Source organism: Nansenia antarctica (genome assembly GCF_963989245.1).
Source record: "Nansenia antarctica genome assembly, chromosome: 8".
Lineage (NCBI taxonomy): Eukaryota > Metazoa > Chordata > Actinopteri > Argentiniformes > Microstomatidae > Nansenia > Nansenia antarctica.
In genome coordinates, this window is record NC_137678.1 from 35,427,078 (window position 1) to 35,445,081 (window position 18,004).

The 18,004-nt window shown below is 48.7% G+C and overlaps 1 protein-coding gene across 1 annotated transcript in view; it reads right to left on the reverse strand.

The window, feature by feature from the left end:
- Positions 1 to 13,619: 13,619 nt before the first annotated feature.
- The window catches only part of LOC308164156 (protein bicaudal D homolog 1-like), a gene marked incomplete at both ends in the record, with an annotated part of 52,527 nt that continues 48,142 nt past the window's right edge, over positions 13,620 to 18,004 (reverse strand). The window contains 3 exons of the mRNA XM_080538301.1: positions 13,620 to 14,892; positions 15,440 to 15,591; positions 17,355 to 17,549. Of these exons, the coding sequence (XP_080394427.1) occupies positions 13,620 to 14,892; positions 15,440 to 15,591; positions 17,355 to 17,549 (1,620 nt within the window). The remainder of the gene's footprint in view (positions 14,893 to 15,439; positions 15,592 to 17,354; positions 17,550 to 18,004) is intronic.

Sequence of the window (18,004 nt, forward strand, 5' to 3'; positions counted from 1 at the left end):
TGCAAGCTGGGACACATACTTTTCACAGTACACACTGACCAGTGCTTCTCTGTATGCCTCTAAACACTCTTTAAAAACAGTAGCGGTCCGCTCAGTAATATCACAACTAATACATTACCCATGCTGTATTTCCAGCTTCAGTGATCTCCAATCAGCCACAACAAAACCCAAATCAGTATGGTAAAACATACCAGAGAAATGATACACAGATATACAGGAAGAAATGTACAACGCCACTACTCCACACCCTCATCACTTGTGAGCCAGTGACCGATAACTGTGTCAGAATAAGATGATCATAATCCTGCCACAAGGCTCTAACGCCAAAGTATCTGACTTTAGCTCAGTGGGCTAACACTGTTTTGATGAAATACCCCAATGGAGACACCCATACAACTCTACCGGTGACATGCTAAACCGAGGCCCTACCACAACCTAAGTTGTGTGTTGTGTTTGAAAAGCCTAATGGTATCTTTGGCAGTTTGTCACATCCAGCAGTTATTATAGGCCAAGGGAGTGGAGCAGATAGAAGGGCAGCTTTCAACATAATACAAAATAAAAGAGAACACATATGTTGTGACTGTATTGTAATATCGCTACCGTAGCTTCAGGCTAACATACAATTCAAACTGCCTAACTGCCTCTACTATAGGCCTGCTACAATGCTACAGCACAAGTACTGTGCCTCTAGCTCTACCTATAAACACCCTACATGGTTGCTCCTGTAAATAAAAGAAACGATATCAAAACAAAACAAGAGTCAATCTGGGATAGAGATCTCTACTACTTGCAGCATCTTTTTGTACATAGTGATATTAACAGTCAGTAACAGACAGAATTGGAATGCATCGTTCAGTTTGTGCTTGTAATACAGAGGAAGAACTGAAAAACATTTTTTTTTGGAAGAACTGAAGAGGAAGTAGATGGTGTACTGTTCAAACACAGCCTGTAATGCTGCCTGTAATGCTGGGGATCTCTAATTCTGCAACACACAGGTGCAATGGAAAGGTTTACAGCAAAGTGAATTGCTAAAGCAATTTCATAACTTTACATCCAGCTCATTTTGGTGATGATAATCTATCAGAGATATTGACTTTGTTTTTGAATCCAATCTGATGGGATTTACTTTATTTGAATTACTTGTGAAACTTGAAGCAAATAGACTATTCACTGACTAATAGCTTGACATTATAGAGCTTAAGAGTGTAACACAAATGCTGAATTACAAGTGTAAACAAATTCTTTGGTGAAAACTTGCTATTATGAAGCGTGTTCTAGCAAGCATAAAATCAGGCAATTTCAAATGATCCGTGTTCGTGACAGCGTCAAAGCTAATAATACCTTTTTACATGCTTTTCAAACACACACTCGTGACTTAGGCCTCTGCCTTGGGTATTAGCTACATATGGTGCCAGTAATGATTGTACAGCTATACATTCAGAAACAACACAAAGTGTGGGAGGCTTAATCCCAACAATACTCCAGTGAAAAACACTGGTAATGACATGAAAGTGTTATAATTCCAGAACCCAAAACACCATAAATAAATACATGGATAATGCATGGCTAAATAAGTAGTTGAGAAGGGTTGCATGTTGCTCTCGTCCCACACAGCCAACCAGTCAGTCCCTTAGTGAGCTTCTTTGTGGTTATGAGGTTGTTAGCCGACTGAGACGGTGAGGCACTGCCCTGTCTCTCTCTCCTGCAGAGGCCTGTGAGGAGGTTGGGGGTCAGGGGTTAAGGGGGTCAAGGGGGTTGTTGCTCCAGGGTTACGGAGGACCAGGGCGTCTAGGTGGCTGGGAGAACCAGAGGAGAGGCACTCGAGTTGGGTTGCGGTTGCTGCTGATGCTGCTGAGGGGACAATGGTCACGGAGCTCCTGGAGAGCTGACACAGGACTACGTCTGAGTGGCCAGTGACCAGAGAGCCAGAGAGAGCAGGAAGAGAAGAGAAGGAGAGGAAGAGAGGAGGAGAGGAGGAAAGGAGGAGAGAGGGACAGGAGATAGAGACTGTACCTGACTCTGATCTCACAGCTGTTACCCAGATCACTCACAGAACACAGAACGAAAGGGTGAGTTAATGAAAGGACAAAAATGATCATACAAACAGACAGATACAGATTTACAGTGCTATTGGTATGTCTAGAAACAGGAAGGCACAAGATATTCACACAAACACACACAGACACACACACACACACACACACACACACAGACACACACAGACACACACAATGCTCACTGGTGGTATAAGATATTTGAAAACATGACATTTGAGGGATGGAACTTTCAAACTATATGTATAATACTTGTTATAAAATCAACACATACAGTATACCGGTACTCCTGTAAAACATAGAGTTTTGGCTACATGTGGTGCTGTGAGCCTGGTGTAGGCCGTTACCTGTGGGCTAGAGAGACTCTCCCTTTCCTTAGCTGTGGGGGGAATGGCGGCACTGTGGCAGCAGACTGCTGACGATCTATGAGAGACTGACAGATTAGATGGATATACAGAGAGGTGACAGGATGGGTTAGTGGGACAGATGCACCAATCAGAAACAGGAATGACTTGTCAGAGAAAATCAAGGCTTTATACTCTACTTACCCAGAATGACAAAGACAAAACAGCAAATGGTGAGAATACACTTGAGAACATATATAGGCTGGTAGGTTGAAAATAGAGGGGATTATGGGACACAGTATTTTTGGATTGTCCCCTGATGGTTTTGTTAACAAAGGGACAACACCTTTTTCTGTGAGAATATGAAAAGTGAGAAATATATACTGTAGCTAGTGGGCTCAAGCTCACAATAGAAAAAAGGAATACACAAATGTAACTCATATTCCGGTTTTGTTTGAACATAATATTAGTTCTATATCGTGGAGCTCCGCCCCATAGGGGAGCTCTGCTCCTATTGGTTTACCCGCTACCTAAAGTAGCCAATGACTGAATTTTTCAATGCCTGCGCCCGCCTGGGGTGCTATATAAAGGGGCGTACTTCGCTCCATCATTCTCCCAAAAAGTTCAGCACAGGTTTATATCTGAAGACTGAGAAGGACGACTACTAAGACTGGAGAACCCGCCAGACTTTTCCCTTCAAGATATGGATCGTCCGCCGCCTATGGAGAAGTTCCTCCGGGACGCCCAGCGGAGGACACTTTTCAGCGGAGGAGACTTTTCCCTTCAGCGATGGATCGTCCGCCGCCGACCACGAAGAAGTTCCTCCGGGACACCTGCCGCTGCGATTTCCTAGCAGCGGAGGACAAGCACGACTTCTGCCACGTCTGCCTCGGCCCCGAACATGCCGAGGCGGCGTTGGTCGCCTCCCCCAGCTGCCTCCCCTTCCACCTCCTTTCCGTCGCGGAAAGGCGAAAGGGGATGGCCTGGTTCAAGGAGAGCGTTCCCCTGGCGGGCGCTATCTCGGGGATGCTATTCGACTCGAATAGCTCTGCCGATGATGCGTCCGGACAGGCCCCAGAGCGGCGTTCTGGGCAGGCACCTCCCCAAGTAGGGATGGTCCCGCCCGCTCAGCCGGCCCTGACATCACGCCGCCCTCACCCAGCTGAGTGGTCGGTGCCGGTGTCAGAATCAGAAAGCTCTGATGAGCTCGGTGCGCAGGCGGCGGCGGCGGCGTATAACATCGCCGTGTTTAACGCCGCCATTGCGAAAATCACCACAGACCGACCCAACGGTCTGTCTGCAGCGGAGGCGGAGTTTCTGAGCAAGCTCAGTGCCGCGACGATGTACCTGGTCCACCTCTTCTTCTTCCGCCGTGGTGACGACTAGGCCGTCAACGGCTGCGAAACGGAGTTTTTCGGCGTGATGCGGCACTGGCTCCACCTCTACCGACGGAGCCATGCCCCACTCGGCATCCCCAGCCCCCGACCACTGGGAGGGCCCGCTACGGCCCCCCAGCGTGACCCGGTTTCACTGGCGGAGGGGTCGGTAATGACCCCACCACCGGTTTCCTCTTCATGGCTGCTACATCATAAAGAGGCAAAGGAAGGAAAATCCCCACCTTACTTTTTCAGTAAAGGTGATTTTCCCATGTTACACATAACAAACACTCTTTACAGAGCGGCGTTCTGGGCAGGCACCTCCCCAAGTAGGGATGGTCCCGCCCGCTCAGCCGGCCCTGACATCACGCCGCCCTCACCCAGCTGAGTGGTCGGTGCCGGTGTCAGAATCAGAAAGCTCTGATGAGCTCGGTGCGCAGGCGGCGGCGGCGGCGAATAACATCGCCGTGTTTAACGCCGCCATTGCGAAAATCACCACAGACCGACCCAACGGTCTGTCTGCAGCGGAGGCGGAGTTTCTGAGCAAGCTCAGTGCCGCGACGATGTACCTGGTCCACCTCTTCTTCTTCCGCCGTGGTGACGACTAGGCCGTCAACGGCTGCGAAACGGAGTTTTTCGGCGTGATGCGGCACTGGCTCCACCTCTACCGACGGAGCCATGCCCCACTCGGCATCCCCAGCCCCCGCCGCTGACCACTGGGAGGGCCCGCTACGGCCCCCCACGGCAGCGTGACCCGGTTTCACTGGCGGAGGGGTCGGTAATGACCCCACCACCGGTTTCCTCTTCATGGCTGCTACCTCATAAAGAGGCAAAGGAAGGAAAATCCCCACCTTACTTTTTCAGTAAAGGTGATTTTCCCATGTTATCTACCAGAGCGGAGACCCGCCTGCCTTGTCAGGGCGTGGTCCAATCGCTACCGGTTAGAAACAAAGCGGAGACTAGCCCGGCTTACCAGCGTGTGGCCAGCTCTCTGCCTAGCGGACTATAATTAATTTAATTTATAATTTTGCCATTTAGCAGACGCTTTTATCCAAAGCGACTTACAATTATGAATTACAGGGACATTCCCCCTGGAGTAACTGAGGGCTAAGTGCCTTACCCAAGGGCACACTAGTAGTGGTGTGGCTTCAGGCGGGATTTGAACTCACAACCTTCCGATCCCAAGTCCAACTCACTATCCACTAGACCACCACTACCCCTATCACGACACAAAGGGGGTTAAACACCCCTGTCTGTAGCCGTATGGAGGGACCGTTATTTACATCAAAAACTCCTCCATGTCTATTAAGACCTGGCCCAGCTCATGAGCGTGCGGCCGGTTTTTTGGTTATCAGGCATAATAAACCTACGTCGATAAAGGGCATTGTTACTCAAAACAAACACTCTTTACAGACGGCAAACCATCCCTAAGGAGGATTTTCCATGGTATCTACCAGAGCGGAGACCCACCTGCCTTGTCAGAGTGTGGTCGAATCACTACCGGTTAGAAACAGAGCGGAGACTGGCCCAGCTTACGGGCGTGTGGCCAGCTCTCTGCCTAGCGGACTTACCCCTATCACGACACGAGGCGGGTTAAACACCCCTGTCTGTAGCCGTATAGAGGGACCGTTATCTACCAGAGCGGAGATCGACCTGCCTTGTCAGAGTGTGGTCGACTCGCTACCGGCTAGAAACAAACCGGAGACTGGCCCAGCTTACCGGCGTGTGGCCAGCTCTCTGCCTAACGGACTTACGGCTATCACGACACAATAGAGGTTAAACACCCCTGTCTGTAGCCGTATAGAGGGGTCGTTATGTACATCAAAAACCCCTCCATGTCTATCAGGACCTGGCCCAGCTCGTGAGCGTGCGGCCGGTTCTTTGATTATCAGGCATAATAAACCTGCGTCAATAAAGAGCATTGTTACACATAACAAACACTCTTTACAGACGGCAGCCCATCCCTTTCGAAATGACCCCACCTTGGGCTGTGCCACCTCCTCGGTGTGCAGCGGCGGCTGGGATCATACAGAAATTCAAGTTTTTTCTGTCGACTGCACCACAACAGACGGTCCAGCCGCTGTCGTTGCGTTATGCAGAATGACTAGAAGGGACAGGTATTCTGTCGGGCTGGCTAGACAGGACATTGAGGAGGGGATATGCACTACAGTTCATTCAGCCTCCTCCGCCCTTCAGGGGCGTGAGAGAGACTGTTTTTTGTCCTGCCCGATAAAGACACGTGCGCTCCAGGAGGAGATTACGAATCTCCTAACAAAGGGCGCAGTGACATTGGTTCCGAGGGACCAGAGAGACATGAGATGGTACTCCCCGCATTTCCTTGTCCCAAAGAATTCGGGAGACATGAGACCCATACTAGATTTCAGGGTCCTCAACGAGAGAGTGGCGAAACGCCCCTTTCGTAGATACCTGAGGGTCGCGTATTTCGTGTGCCAATCACAGAGTGGCACAGGAAATTCCTACGTTTTGCTTTCCAAGGGAAGGTTTACGAGTACACGCGCCTGCCCTTCGGGTACGCGCTTGCTCCTCGTTTTTTCTCCAAATGCGTGCAGACAGCACTCGAACCACTGAGGCGAAACGAGATACGCATATTAGCATATCTCGACGACCTACTGGTCTTGGCCCAATGCCCAAATCGAGCCATTCGGGACGCAACCTCACTGGTGCAGCACCTCACTCAGCTGGGGTTAGCTGTAAACTGGACAGAGAGTGCTCCGTGGCCGGCTCAACAGTTTTCCTATCTAGGCATTCAGTTGGATACTGCCGAGATGAGGGCCAGTTTATCGGCACCACGGAGAGCGACACTGACGTCAGCTCTCCGGGTGTGTCGAGTGACAAATACAATCACCGCTCTGTCAAGGATGTCCTTACTAGGACTGATGTCTGCAGCCCATGTAGTGGTCCCCTTAGGCCTGTTACACATGCGCAGACTGCAGAGGCGGTTCGCACGACTGCGACTGGTTCCAGTGAGACGCCGTCGCAAGTTGATTGTAATACAGGGATCGGTCAAAACCGACCTGAGCTACTGGAGAGACCCGCGCGTCTTCGCGCGCGGAGTCGCCTGAGTTCGCTGAAAGCTCTCCACATTCCAGCTCTGCTCAACGAAGGAGCAGATCTGTTATCACGGGGAGGCCCGAGGGACGACGACTGGAGGTTAGCACCCTCCATTGTGTCGCTGATTTGGGCACGGTTCGGGCAAGCAGAAGTGGTTCTGTTTGCGTCACGGACGAATGCGCAGTGTCACCTTTGGTTCTCCCTGCGCAAACAGGACAACCCGCCATTGGGAGTCGATACATTCGCACACCACCCATGGCCGAGGGTCCTGTTATACGCGTTCCCACCCCTGACATCTATCCTCCCACTGTTGGCACGAGTGAGGTCAGAGAGGCTAGAGTTAATTCTTGTAGCCCCGGACCGTCCCGGAGCCCCGTGGTTTCCGGAACTGATGGAGATGTTGGTAGAGGGCCCATGGCCCATACCTCATCGACAAGATGCACTCTCTCAAGCCGGAGGCTTGGTGAAGGGGCCGCCTATGAGGGGGGGCCCCTCATGGCCTGGTTACTGAGAGGGATTGTTAGAACGCAGGGGTCTGACAGACGCGGTCATTCAGACCATTCAGAGTGCGCGCGCGCCATCCACTGCAAGGGGATATGCGGCGCGCTGGCGAGTTTACACAGTGGTGTGAGGGACAGGACGTTGACCCTGTCTGTTGTCGGGTAGAAACGTTCTTGTGCTTCTTACAGTCGCTGTTGACAAGGGATTGGCGGCGAGAACTATGAAAGTTTACGCGGCTGCCATCTCAGCTTGTCATGAGGGTTTTGCGACAACGACACTGGTTTTTCAGTCATTCGCTGGTTAAGCGTTTTTTGACTGGAGTGTGTAGGCTTAGACGCCCTCATAGGACTCTAATGCCAAAATGGGACCTGTCGATTGTGCTAGAGGCGCTGTGCGTGCCCCCATTCGAACCCATTGTCACTGTGTCGTTGCGTTTTATTGTCTCTCAAGACGAGTCTACTCCTCGCCTTGACTACGGCTGAGCGAGTGAGTGATTTGTGCGCTCTCTCGTCACGGGCAGATTGTTTGATCATATCTGATGACGAAACAAAAGCTGTATTACGCCCTAACCCGGCTTTTATCCCTACGGTTAATCGTGGGTTTAGGGTTCAGAGCTGTGCTCTGAGCGCCTTTTTTTCCTCCTCCTCACGACGGAGAGAGGGAGAGGCGTTTTACATTGTATTGTCCGGTGCGCGCGTTGGCACAATATGTGAAGCGCACGGCAGGACTGAGATCTTCTCCCCGGCTTCTGATCTGCTATGGCGGACAGAAAGCCGGGATACCACTCTCGAAGCAGAGGCTGTCCCTTTGGATTTGCGAGGCTATTAGCCGAAGGGGCAGCCCGTGCCGACTGGCATTCGGGCTCATTCCACCAGGGGCATGGCCACATCAGTGGCCATTCTCAGGGGAGTGGGAGTAGAGGAGATATGTGTGGCGGTGTCTTGGTCGTCGCCATCACTTTTTATACGGTATTACTTGAAAGATATTTCTTCCTCATCCTTTTCTCATTCTGTCCTCAGTTTTGCTGATGACTGATGTAGTGGGGAAGGCACTTGGATTACCCTGGTCATGGGGATTCTATTCAAGTGCTGTCAGGTTGAATACGGATGTGCCTGGGGAAGGGACCCTCCTCCAGGACATGTTCCGTTAGATCAACAACCCTACGTGCTCACGTAAGGGTTAGGTCAGTGATATTCTTCCTCAATCCTTTCTCATTCTGTCCTCAGTTTTGCTGATGACTGATGTTGTGGGAAGGGCACTTGGATTACCCTGGTCATGGGGATTCTATTGAAGTGCTGTCAGGATGAATACGGATGTGCCTGGGGAGGGGACCCTCCTCCAGGACATGTTCTGTTAGATCAACAACCCAACGTAAGGGTTAGGTAAGTGATATTTCTTCCTCATCCTTTTCTCATTCTGTCCTCAGTTTGCTGAGGACTGATGTAGTGGGGATGGCACTTGGATTACCCTGGTCATGGGGATTCTATTCAAGTGCTGTCAGGTTGAATACGGATGTGCCTGGGGAAGGGACCCTCCTCCAGGACATGTTCCGTTAGATCAACAACCCTACGTGCTCACGTAAGGGTTAGGTCAGTGATATTCTTCCTCAATCCTTTCTCATTCTGTCCTCAGTTTTGCTGATGACTGATGTAGTGGGGATGGCACTTGGATTACCCTGGTTGGGGATGCTATTCAAGTGCTGTCAGGATGATTACGGATGTGCCTGGGGAGGGGACCCTCCTCCAGGACATGTTCCGTTGGATCTACAACCCTGCGTGCTCACGTAAGGGCTAGATCAGTGGAGCAGACTCGGTGTGGGTTGGGCCAACTTTTTAAGGTTGTCTTGAACCAACATCAGTGGTCAGCTCCGGGTGCCGCTGAGATTGTTTTCGGATTAATAGTCTCAGTGGGGGTACATTTGGCCTCGCTCGCTCCGCCTAAACCAATAGGAGCAGAGCTCCACTATGGGGCGGAGCTCCACGATATAGAACGATAGTTATGGAGATAGACTCCAGTTCTATGAGTGGAGCGGAGCCCCATAGGGCTGCTGGCCCACTTCGACTCGTTCAAACCCGGCTGTTTTGTATGTTTGGGAGAATGATGGAGCGAAGTACGCCCCTTTATATAGCACCCCAGGCGGGCGCAGGCATTGAAAAATTCAGTCATTGGCTACTTTAGGTAGCGGGTAAACCAATAGGAGCAGAGCTCCCCTATGGGGCTCCGCTCCACTCATAGAACTGGAGTCTATCTCCATAACTATCGTTTGTTTCCCCCAAAAAAGGAAGCACAGTCAAATAGTGGCCTCTTCCTTTTTCTCCTTCCCTCGTCACTCTCTTTTCCCCTCAATAAGAATAATTTATCCTTTCTTGCAAGTGCTCTTGACAGAATTAATTTATTAAGAATTATTCTATTGTAACGTGTAATATAATGTATCTTGTAATGTAATGTATATTACTTGTAACAAATCTTAGTGTAAACATTGACTACATCAAATATACTATGTATGTATGGGAATATGGAAAAGATCGAGCTACTTTAACAAACTCAGCTGACAAGGCATTCCACCCCATCCAACCCATGACAGGAGAACACATGTATGACACGTTTGAGACCACTCAAACACAAAAGACAAGGACACACAAAATACAGTTCATTTATACATGGTATTTACAGTATATAGGAAGAGCATTAACATCCGCACTGTACACAAGAGCGATACAGCTTTCCAATACTCAGTATATACACATGCATATAAAGTGCTCAGAAGCGGAACAGGCTGACACATTCGGTGGTAATTGGTAGCATTTAACAGTCTGCCCCAAAATGGATTCTAAACAGAATGGAGTTAGCACAGAGACATGGTTGGATTTTACACTGTGTAGAAGCATTCATGAAAGACATGGAGAGCAACGGGATATGACATTCACTGAATTCCCAAATGAGGGAAAATGAGAGGGGGAGGGGGACGACGACTCTACAGGGGCTGAAGCAGCATTTGACAGGTTTGAGATCCTCTCGCATGTGTGAGATCGACATATGGCGCAGTGGGCCCTACTGTACTTTGGACGGAGTTGGTGACAATTGATTGTGTGTGTGTGTGTGTGTGTGTCTGTGTATGTTTGTGTGTGTGTGTGTGTGTGTGTGTGTGTGTGTGTGTGTGTGTGTGAGTCTGTGAGTGTGTGTGTGTGTGTGATAGGAAGGAGTGAGAAGGAGGGTGTCACAGAGAGGAGATCACACTGGTTTCCTTCCAGCCTAGCCATAGCCTGGACCCTCACCAAAGAGACAACAACATTACTACTCAATACAACTCTACAACTCTACTCTGGTCTATCCTGACCACAATATCTGAGGTTCACTCAGAAAAAGAAAAAAAAAGCAGAAGAAACAAAGAGAAACAAGGACCAACATAAAAACTGCAAATGAATGCAAAACAAAGGACAAAGGCAGGCAATAGCGGTCGCCTCTTTCTGATCACCCTCTCCCTGAGAATGTTGAATGTCTGTTGGCAGGGTTTCAACGTTGTGAGAATTGATGTTTCTTTGTGCCAAATAACTTCTTAATTTTTTATTTGTTTTTATTACTAATTCCGAGTGTAATAAGTAGCAGAGAGGAGTCCTGTCAAATGCGTTTTTTTTGCTCCATATTACAAGTAGAGAACAATGGCCATCATGTGAACCAAATGAAAACATACACCAAATGAAAACATACACTAGAGGCTCAAATGGGGGCAGACGGGGGTCTGGACTGGGACAAAGCCGGCCAAGCCTGCTCACTGGATAGCACCCAGGAGCGGACCGCACCAGAAGCACTGTCTTCTGACGGTAATAACCACTATTTGGCAAGGCTCTGTTATTGTCCTTTCTAATGGATGGAATTAGGCCCAAACAATTTTTTAAAAAAGCAGACAAAAGAATACAATTAAAAAAAGGAGTGTGAATATACCAGGCAAGGCAATCCTGGTCTGACTTACAGTAGGCATTGAGCAGGTATTGTAGGTAAGGCACACACATACACAGGTAACACGGAATCAGTGTGTGCAGAGCTGTCATATCTAAGCTGTGCATTATCGTGGAATACTAGTACCTCATTGCCTTAATGTCATTTCAATCTATCTTCTATTGCCTATGTTTCTGTAATCAGCGAAAGACAAAAGTATCAACTCTGATTTGGTTAACAACAACACTCTCCTGTTGAACCCCAGCTAGAAGTGTTAGAGTGTGTCAGATTCCCTGAGTTTGGTGCTGTACTGTATGTGAGCTCTTGTTGAATCACCTGAATACATTCATCCATAGCTGCTGTTGCTGGGAGGGCTGAGGGTCAGGGGGCACTAGGCTACATAGACACAGCTAAACCTACTATCTGATACTGATCTGAGACACAAAGGGGGAGGGGGGGTGGCATTTCAATCTGGGTTGGGGTCAATTCCATTTCAACTGCAATTTTATGGTACGTCCATGTTATCATAGCACCTGCACTTTATCTTAGACACCACTTGAAGGGCCATGTGCAATATTCGAAAACACCACTTGAAGGGCCATGTGCAATATTCGAAAACACCACTTGAAGGGTTATGTGCAATATATATTTATACCAAATGATGCCATGTCCAGGTGGAAACTGCTGCCAATGTCACTCAATGTTTGTTGCTGTCCTGTTGTTTACTTTGTCTACTGTATGTTGTATGTATCGTCTCTGTTGCACTTGAAGCATGAAAGTACCATGCCCAAGACACATTTCCCCTCGGGGACAATAAAGTATAATCAATCAATCAATCAATCAATTAAAACGCATTTGAGGAAATATGTTTACTTCCTGGATTTGGCTGAAATTTAAATGAATTTGACCCCAGCCCTGATTTCAACAGTGGCATCTTCTCCTTGTCTCCTCTCTCTAATCTGCACTGATCTGAAAATACAGGATAGGTGAAAGTTATATGGCAGAGGTCTTACGCTCGTCTTTAAGGTTAGTGCAGATGACGGGAAGGAGCCAAGGAAAGGAAGCTTCTTTAGACCATTGAGATGAAACCTCTGCTATCATATTGCTAACATCAACTATACTGGGATGTTGACTGCAGGTCATTTATGCTAGGTCGGTTTGATCTTAAAAGGATAGGTCACCCAAAATACAAAAACACCTATTTGGTTCCTTACCCTGACAAGGACAGACTTCAATCCACAGTGTGGCTCTGTTTATATGGGCACGAACTGTTCAAACTACAGTATGTTTGAAATGCCATGCTCAGATAATCCCAAATTCTCTGAAAATACTCAGTGAAATGAATTAAACAACTGTGAGATGATTTGGGCATGTGATTTCAAACAACCTAATTTAGGGTCCATTCAGTTAAATGCTATCAGTTACCAGTTAGCGACAGTGTCCAGATAAACAGAAATAAAGTGTGGGTTGAATGTTCATCAACTTCTTCTAGTGTAATGAAGAAAATATGTAATTTTGTAATTTGGGTGAACAATCGGTTTAAACCTCACAATATGTCTTAAATCCCACAAATCCTGAATACATGGCAATGAGGATTAGAACCACTAGGTGATGCTAAAGTTATATAAATGATGACTGAAACGACATTGTGAGTACAGTGTGTTCAAGAGCAACAGTGAGGGTTGATAAGAAAACAAAGAAACAGTTTCTAACAAGATACAGTGTATCCAACTCAGAATACTTGAATGACATTTGGTTACAGTGCTGTATATATCATTCTTATGAAAAACAGTGAAAGAGAATAATACTGAGTATAGTAAAGTGGTTGAGCTGTGGTAGCCTCATCTCCACATGTGAAAAGAATGAATACTCCATAATGTCCAGTCAATCTAAAAGTCCATCTCATCTGTCCTTATGCGTTATTATATTAACTTCATGCACACATATGCTCATGTGTTTGTCGTCGGGCATTTTGAAGGGCAAGACAAAAGCTACTCTCTGTAAATAGTCTGTAAAGTGTCCTTTAGACCGATCAACAGTCTCTGGGTAAAAGGAAGGCGGGCCCACTTGTGCTCCTTGTGTTAAATCCCTGAGCAACGTCACGCAACATTCACGCCCTCAGGCCGAGGCTTAGGCACAGGAAACAGGAAACAGGAAACCAGTCTGTCCTCCTCTCTGTGAGCCCCACACCCACTCCCCTTGCCGAGGGGTCAGAGAGGGGGCTGATGGGAGCTGTGGTTTAGTGTCTGCAGCGAGGGGGCTGATGGGAACCGAAGTTTAGTGTTAGTGATTTAGGGGGGGGGGGGTTGGGGGGGTTAATGGAAATTGCAGTATTGTCAATGAGGGAGCAGATAGAAATGAAGTGTGGTTAGAGAGGTGGGCAGAGAGGAACTAGACTCAAGCATCAGTGGGGGGGGGGGGCGACTGGAACTGTAGTTCCGGGGGTAAAGAGGTCTGTAGTTGGAGCCGTGGGTGTAGGAGCTGGAGTAGGTATATGAAGAGGAGGGGGTGTAATGGGAGGAGGGGGTATAATGGGCAGAAGAGTGGGTGTATGAAACTGCAGGGGTATAGGAGGAGGAAGGGGTGTAGGAGGAGGAAGGGGTATAAGGGGAGGAAGGGGTATAGGAGGAGGAAGGGGTGTAGGGGGAGGAAGGGGTGTAGGGGGAGGAAGGGGTATAGGTGGAGGAAGGGGTGTAGGGGGAGGAAGGGGTATAGGGGGAGGAAGGTGTGTAGGGGGAGGAAGGGGTATAGGTGGAGGAAGGGGTGTAGGGGGAGGAAGGGGTGTAGGAGGCATGAGGGGTATAAGAAGGGCGGGTATAGGATGAGGGAGGGGTGTAGGAGGCGGCGGGGGTATAGAGGGCAGAGGTGCGCGTCAGGTTAGTGAGGGGCCGAGTTCGGGGCGATGAGCTCCACGTGGACCGCCGTGTCCCCAGGATGGGCGAGCGGTAGGGGGAGGAGGGGGCCGAGTCAGGCTGGGTACCCCTGGTAGAGGAGGAGGCTCGCGGGGAGGCCTCCGAGGCGTACTGCCTGGACGGGCCTGAGCTACGAGACAGCAGGGGGGTGATGTCTACACTGAATGTTTGGGAGTCCACCAATAACGTCTGCACGCCAAGGGACCACTGGGAATGAGCCAGCCTATAGGGGGTGGAGGGGAGGGTCCCGTGGAAGGGCGAGGAGGGCGCCTCCAGGGAGGGGGGGCTGCCCGGGGCCGAGGGGTCCACGGAGGGGGCCACGGAGGGTAACAAGGATTGGCTCAGGCCGGGTCTATGAGCTGTTGGGGAGGCCAGGGCAGAGCGAAAAGCCGCTATGGCAGAGGTTGGGCTAAGGGGGGCGCTGGGGGGACTGGAGGTGGGGCTGGGGGGGGAGGGGAGGCTGGGGGCCGAGGCTGAGTGACTTACTTTGGGGGTGCTGGTCTTGATGCGGGCCACCTTGCCCCCGCGGGTGCGGTGGGACTGCTCCTGGTCGAAGGCCAGGTCCTCCAGGCGCTGGGTGAGGGCCAGCTTCTGCTGGATGGCCATGCGCAGGAGGGAGTTGAGGGTCTTCTTCTCGTCCTCCGCCGCCGCCAGCTGCCTCTGCATCTCATCCAGCTGGTTCACATACTCGTCACACCTGAGAGAGAGAGAGAGAGACGTCAGTCTCGCACACGTCACATACTGCAGTAGGATCCATGGGACAGTAGAGTGAGACATTGGAGAGCGTTATGCTAAGGGCCTGATTTACTAAGAGCTCTGTTAAAGGGGCAATCTGGGATCCAAACAACAACAAAGTGGTTACCTCGCCACTTATGGGCGTAAACAGCTGGGGGACAGAGGCATTTATACGTTTTCATTCATTTATAAGCATTTTCCTCAGGAATCAGTATGCATAATTTATTTAAAAGTAAAAAATGTATGTACTAATCCCAGATCTTTAGATGAATGATTACAGGAAGATGAGGTCTTCTGGAAACAACAGGTGAAATGGTTTCATATGATCTTGCTATAACAGCAAGCCTTAGGGTCACTTGCATTACAATCCAGGAAGTAAGCGGAAATTCCATTTCCAATTCAACATTTTCCTCAAGCATACTTGGAATTGGAATTAGAATTTCAGTTAATTTCCTCAAAAATGGAACTGACTCCACCCTGATAAGGTGCCAGGTGCCTATCTCTCTCACCGGGTGGCGAACATGGCTCGTAGGGATGAGAAGGTGGCGGCGTCCTCCTTCAGGGCCTTTAGCTCATTGCGAAGCTTCATCATGGTGTCTGTTACCATGAACTTCTCATTCTCATACTTACTCTTCAGGTTGGCTAGAGCGCCCTCTGCAGTCTGGGAGGAGAAACAGCATCAAGAGCATCAAAACATTTTTTTTTTCAGTAGGAACATGATTTAACTTAAGTTATATAAATAACTTTGAGATGATTCTGGCAAGACATTTCGTACATGAGTATTTAGGGTACATAGACATACACAAAAAGGTTGTTAATCTGTTAACAGTTCGTGACAGTGCCTGGGTAAACAGAAGCGTGGATTCATGTGAAGTCTACTCTGCTCTTGTCCATAAACATCTTTTAGGGTAAGGAACCAAATGTTTGATTTTGTAATTTTGGGCGAACTATCCCTTTAAAGTGTGCCATCCCAACCCTCCATATGGGAGACACTACAACAGAAGGCTATTCTCATACTATACGAGTGACTAGTGAGGATAAACACTGTACTGTACTGTTTGTTCTGTGAGACGTGAATATGAGCACATAACTCAGCAGTTCTCTGGACAGGAGCAGGAGGAGCAGCTGTACTCAGCTCTGTGGTTTAACATGTGGCAGCAGGTGGTGAAAGCGGGAACAAGTTGCCAACTGACCAACTGTTTGGACTGAAAAATTTAAATAAATGTCAACGTTGTTGGAAATCAATGACACACTCGCTAGTCAAGCCAATGCAATGGATTCGGTGAGTAAAAGTCTGAACGGTCTGTCGGCTGCCGACTTGTTTCACCAGCTGCTGTCACAAATGATCTATGAAACACGTTGGCCTGATAATTGCCAAAGTTTATTACTCCTCAAAATACCCAGTAACTCACAGAGCTGCCTTGAATTGATTATGAAATTGTGACGAAGTTCACAAATCGCACAGACACAAACTAACACACAGTAGGCATCCCAGAGAGACCATTGAGAATACCTGGGGGTCCACTGTGTGTATGGATCCATTACAAAAGCACTAATTACAATGGGACAAATAAAACTGTTGTCGTTTCCTATAGAGGCAGAAATCTATAAACCGCCAGCTTCATGCTATAAATCACTTGAGCCACATGGGCACAGACGCCATGCTTTTAATCAAGAGGTAGGAGAGGGGCAGTGAGAGCTCTTCTGTGTGCAACTTAGTCTATAGATCACATTGCATTACTTTGATTAAAGGTGAGACACCTCTGTGTTATAAGTTATAGTTATATAGTTATATATATAGAGGTCATGCAAACAGTTCTTTCTCTTCTCTTGACCACACTCGTGATAAGTGAATAAACACAGGGATATTTTAAAGTAAGTGTGGCATGTAGAGTTTCTCTTTACAGTGTATAAGCAGAAACATATGTGGCAACCAGGTTATTTATCCCTAAATAATAAAAATAACACAATTCTCATTTTACAGATTCTGATTCAATATATACACACCCATGCTTTATGGGAAACACCAGTGGGACACAACTGACTAGCAAACCAATGCTGAATTTTCAAATTAAAATGTAACTCTATCTATATCTAAAATGTGTTTAAAGTCAGGGTTATAGTTAGGGTTAAGGTTGGGGTTAGGGTTAAGGTTGTGGTTAAGATTAGGGTTTAGGTTTTGACCTCGGGCTGTCAATGAGATACTGGTCAGGAAGGTCCCTTTTCGTCTCCCTCTCCCTCTCTCTCTCTCTCTCTCTCTCTCTCTCTCTCTCTCTCTCTCTCTCTCTCTCTCTCTCTCTCCCTGTCTCTCTCTCCCACTCTCTCTCTCCCACTCTCTCCCCCTCCCTCTCTCTCTTTCTCTCTCTCTCTCCCCCCCTTTCTCTCTCTCTCTCCCCCACTCTCACTCTCTCTCCCCCTCTCTACCTGTTTGTTAGCCTTGAGGACCAGTCTGAGTGTGGCTATCTGCTCTCTCTTGGTGCTCAGCAGGGACTTGAGCTTCAGGATCTCCTCCAGGCAGGCCTCCTTGTCCTTGTCCAGCAGCGGGGCCAGCTCTCTGGCTGCTGCCCTCTGTCTGGACAGCTGGAGGGAGCGGTCAACCACCCTCTGAAGGTGCTTCACCTAGGAGACAGGGAGGGGGGGAGAGGGAGAGAGAGAGAGAGACAGAGAGAGAGTGGGAGAGAGAGAGGGGGGAGAAAGAGAGAGAGAGACAGAGAGAGAGAGAGAGAGAGAGAGGGGGGGGGGGGGGGGAGGGGTGTCAAATACACACCACAGGGCAAACCTGAACCATACTGTGCTGGCTCAGATATTTTCTTTTTGCATTGTCCTTTCCAGCAGTGTTTCAGCAATTATGGTGGATGTGTAACCAGGCCTGGTACAGTACAGCCCAGTACAGCCCAGTACAGCCCAGTACAGCCCAGCCTGGCTCATCTCAGTTCGACTCTCTAGTGTAAATCAGGGTGAGGAGTGCTGTGGCGCAAACTGTTTGTACCATGTGACCAAGGGAAAGAACGCACAAACAGTCGCTCAACAACAACAACAACCAAATTAACAAAATGTGTTCTATTGAAGAAGAA